Source organism: Charadrius vociferus, unplaced genomic scaffold (assembly GCF_000708025.1).
Source record: "Charadrius vociferus isolate BGI_N301 unplaced genomic scaffold, ASM70802v2 scaffold595, whole genome shotgun sequence".
NCBI lineage: Eukaryota > Metazoa > Chordata > Aves > Charadriiformes > Charadriidae > Charadrius > Charadrius vociferus.
The window spans coordinates 1-3,275 of NW_009648646.1; the positions used below are offsets into that span (position 1 = coordinate 1).

The window sequence follows — 3,275 nt, forward strand, 5'->3', positions numbered from 1 at the left end:
TCTCCTTTCCCTCCCGCTCTAGCTCTCCTGGATGTTGTCCACTGAATTTCCCTTCCTGCCCAAGTCTTTTCCTTATGTAATACTCTAGTTCTGGTTTCTGGTTCTTTAGTTTTGGTGTGTTTGTCATATTTCATTGTGTATGAATACATCATTTGTTTTCTCATTTTTGGAGTATTGTAAAAAGATGTATTTCTTGGGTTTCTCCAGAGCTCTCTAATTCTGGGTGTCTGTTGAGGAGGTGACTTTAGCTCTATGGACTTGATCACTGAATGTTCATTGATGAAGCCCGAGTTCCATCTGACACTTGAGGGTAGGTGTTGTTAGAGGAGGTGTCTAATGGCCTTGTGCAGTGATGCATTTGGATATCCCTAGTACTGGACATACCACAACCTCCCTGATCCCTCTTGTGGTTATGTATCACCTTCATGATAAGATAATAAAAGTGTGTTTATTCATTCACTTTTGAATTCCCTTTGTTCCAGCTTGTGTTGTTACCTCTCCTCTGTTTTTATGTCTGGGTGGGGTTTCCTTTCTTCAGCCACCACAGAGAAGACAAGAGCCAATGAGGTCCCCCCTGCCTGGCATCACAGGGTATTTCAGGTTGGAAGGAACAACAGGAGGACTGTAGGACAACCTGGAAGTTGCATCTTGAGGGGTCTGGCTGTGTACCTGAAAATAATTGGTCCCACTTGTTGTGCCACTCTCCCGCTGTGCCGAAGGTGCTCCTTTGTGGTTGCACCACAACCCCAAAAATACATGCCCTGGGCACTTGCAGTTACGTGGCTGTGGAGGCAGTGTGACTGAGCATGGAGAGTAACCTCTTTGTCCCGGTGGGAGGAGGCCAGATCTGCTGAACTTTTGTGTTGTCTTGCTCAGGCTTACCTGGGGAGGGCAAAGCACTCGGGGCACATATTTTTGGGGAGGTGGTTTGAGAATGCAGGAGCAGCTGGTGCTGGTGGTGTTTGGGCAGTTTGTTTCCTGGGGAATCCTGTGCTGGTTGGTTTGGACCGTGTTGGGTGGTAGTGTTTGGGCGATGTATCTTTTTGCTTGCTGAGGATGTGTTGGGGTGAAGAAGCCCTAGGCTGGTGTGCTGTATGTATTGAGGCAGGTCTCAGTGGCCAGTGGTGTGTGCATGCAGGCAGGAGCATTCTGGTCCAGTTGTGGTGGTTGTAGGAGGGCAATAAGCATTCCTGGTTATCTCCTGTGGTTTTTGTGCCTTTTTGGTGTTTCTTGGACGGGGTTTGTAGCACCGGGGTGCTCTTCCTCGTGCACATGCACAAATCTCTACATGCCTTGGTTGGCGCCCTCCTTGCCTCTTTGAGATGCAGCTTGTGCATGCCACCCTGCGTGGTCCCAAGCAGTGCTATGGCATTGCAGAATGGATGTTTGTGATGGAGTGGTGGTTTGGAGATGTCTTTCTGGTCTTGGCAGTGGGAGAGGGTTGGGAAGGGAGAGGGTGGATGATAGGAGAAGAAGAGCACGCAGTGCAGGCAGGTGTCAAGTTTTCTGAGCGAGTGTGTGCTCTGAGGGTCTGGCACCAGTGGGAGATGCCTGTGGGCTTGAAGGACCATGGTGGATCCCTGAGAGTGGCTCACTGTCCAGGGCAGGATACGTTGGTGGGACGTGCTGCAGGAGGGAGGCTCATCCCTGACTGCCTGCAGGGACCCTGTCTTTGCCTGTCAGCTGTAAGCATGATGACCACCTCTTGTCTCCTTTTTTGTTTTTGCAAAAAGTCTTTATTTCCAACAAGTGAATAAATAAATAAATAAATAAATACACATAGGAAGGAATGGCTGGCAAAATAAATAAATAAACAGAGTTCTGTGATAAATAGCGGTTGACCTGAGAGTCCTGCAGTGTCCATGGGGACCTTCTCCTCCATCATGGGAGGTCGCAGTCTGGATGGGCGAGAAGATAACGCCGTGGATAATAAGTACCACCCCTCTCCCTATCACTTCACGTGTGTCCGTGAGTGTGAAGCAACGGCGTTTTCCTTCTCCTCCCTTACCAGCAAAGGTGTGGCCACGGTGTGGGTGTGCGGGCTGTGCCGCAGCCTGGCCCCAGCCTTCCCGCAGTCGTGCCCATTTCCCCAGGGGCACAGGCTCCTGGCTGGAAGAGGTGTTGAGCGGTGCTGAGTGATCCCTGCCCGGGCTGCTGCAGCCTCTGCTTGATCTGTGGCCTCTGGCGTTGGCTGGGGACGGGCGTTTGGCACGGGCAGGTTTAGTGGTGGCCAGGAGCATCTCAGCTCTTCATTCGCCGTATGAGTGTGTCCACATGTTGGAAACAGGCGCGAGCTTCGAGGCGGACGTGGTCCCAGGCACAGGCGCTGTGGTTGTGGGTGCGGAGGAAGTCCTGGATGCGCCTGAAGTATTTGTTGATGCTGAGCAAGAGGTTGCGGGGCCCTTGCCTTTTGATGAGCATGCTGTTGGCTGGCAGGCATTGCTCCAGGTGATGGATGTAATGCTGGAGGTTGTTGAGGAGGTCATGCTGTGCCTGGGCGTCCCAGTGTTGGGGGGTGCTGTGGCTGCTGAGGGTGGCGAAGAGGTTGTCGAGGATGTGTCGGGCGGTGGCGGCGGCTTGCTGTGGGTGGTTGGTGTGGAGGAGGGTGTCGGGGAAGGGGAAGGGGGGCTGCTGGTGCTGGCAGGGCTGTGTCGGGCTGGGAGCCATGGCCCTTAAGATCTTGATGCTGTCCCAGGCGAAGGTGGCATCTCGTGGACGCAGGTGGTGGCAGGCGAGGGTGGTGGCGAGAGCCGTGAGGAGGAGCAGGAGCGCCGGGGCGCCGTGGGGCAGGCGGGTGTGTGGGGTTGCGTGCGCAGGCATGGTGGGTGTGTGGGCGGTGGTGGTGAGGGAGCCTGGTGAGGCTCGGTGGTGGTGCGGGTGGGCGCTGTGCTTGGGGTGCTGCCGGGTGTCCGGCCTTATGTGGTGGGGCGGCTTTGCCTTCCTCGCTTTCTGATTGCGGCGAGTTTCCGGCTGTGGTTTTCAGTTTTGGCTGGTGGCTGCGGTGGTCTCGGGGAAGTGCGTTGGTGGGGTGGCGGTGCTTTGCTGGTGGTGTGTTGTGGGGAGGTTGGCTGTGGTGGTTGAGCGGGGGCTGCGAAAGCGCTGGGGCAGAGCCCATGGGGCAGGTGTGTTCGGGTTTCCCTGCTGCCTGCAGGGCGAGCTGCGGTGCCTCTTTTCTGCCGCGGAAGTCTCCCTTCCTGCCCAAGCGTCTTTTCCGTCTGTCCTGCGCTGGTGCTGGTTGCGGTGCATTTTCCTTTCACTTGCGGCTCGCCTTTGCT

General features: G+C 55.1%; 2 protein-coding genes across 2 annotated transcripts in view; both read right to left on the minus strand.

The window, feature by feature from the left end:
* Window positions 1–2,241: 2,241 nt before the first annotated feature.
* On the minus strand, window positions 2,242–2,820 carry LOC104287685 (interferon-like). The gene has a single exon (XM_009886412.1). It carries the CDS (start codon window positions 2,818–2,820, stop codon window positions 2,242–2,244), a length of 579 nt encoding a protein of 192 aa, XP_009884714.1.
* Window positions 2,821–2,915: 95 nt separating this feature from the next.
* Window positions 2,916–3,275, minus strand: part of LOC104287691 (vitelline membrane protein 15a-3-like) — a 4,089-nt gene continuing 3,729 nt past the window's right edge. Inside the window, exon 2 of the mRNA XM_009886417.1 lies at window positions 2,916–3,145. Within this exon, the coding sequence (XP_009884719.1) occupies window positions 2,916–3,145 (230 nt within the window). The remainder of the gene's footprint in view (window positions 3,146–3,275) is intronic.

Coding starts and splice junctions, on each gene's coding strand:
- LOC104287685 (XM_009886412.1), bottom strand. CDS start 2,820: ATGCCTGCGCACGCAACCCCACACACCCGCCTGCCCCACGGCGCCCCG.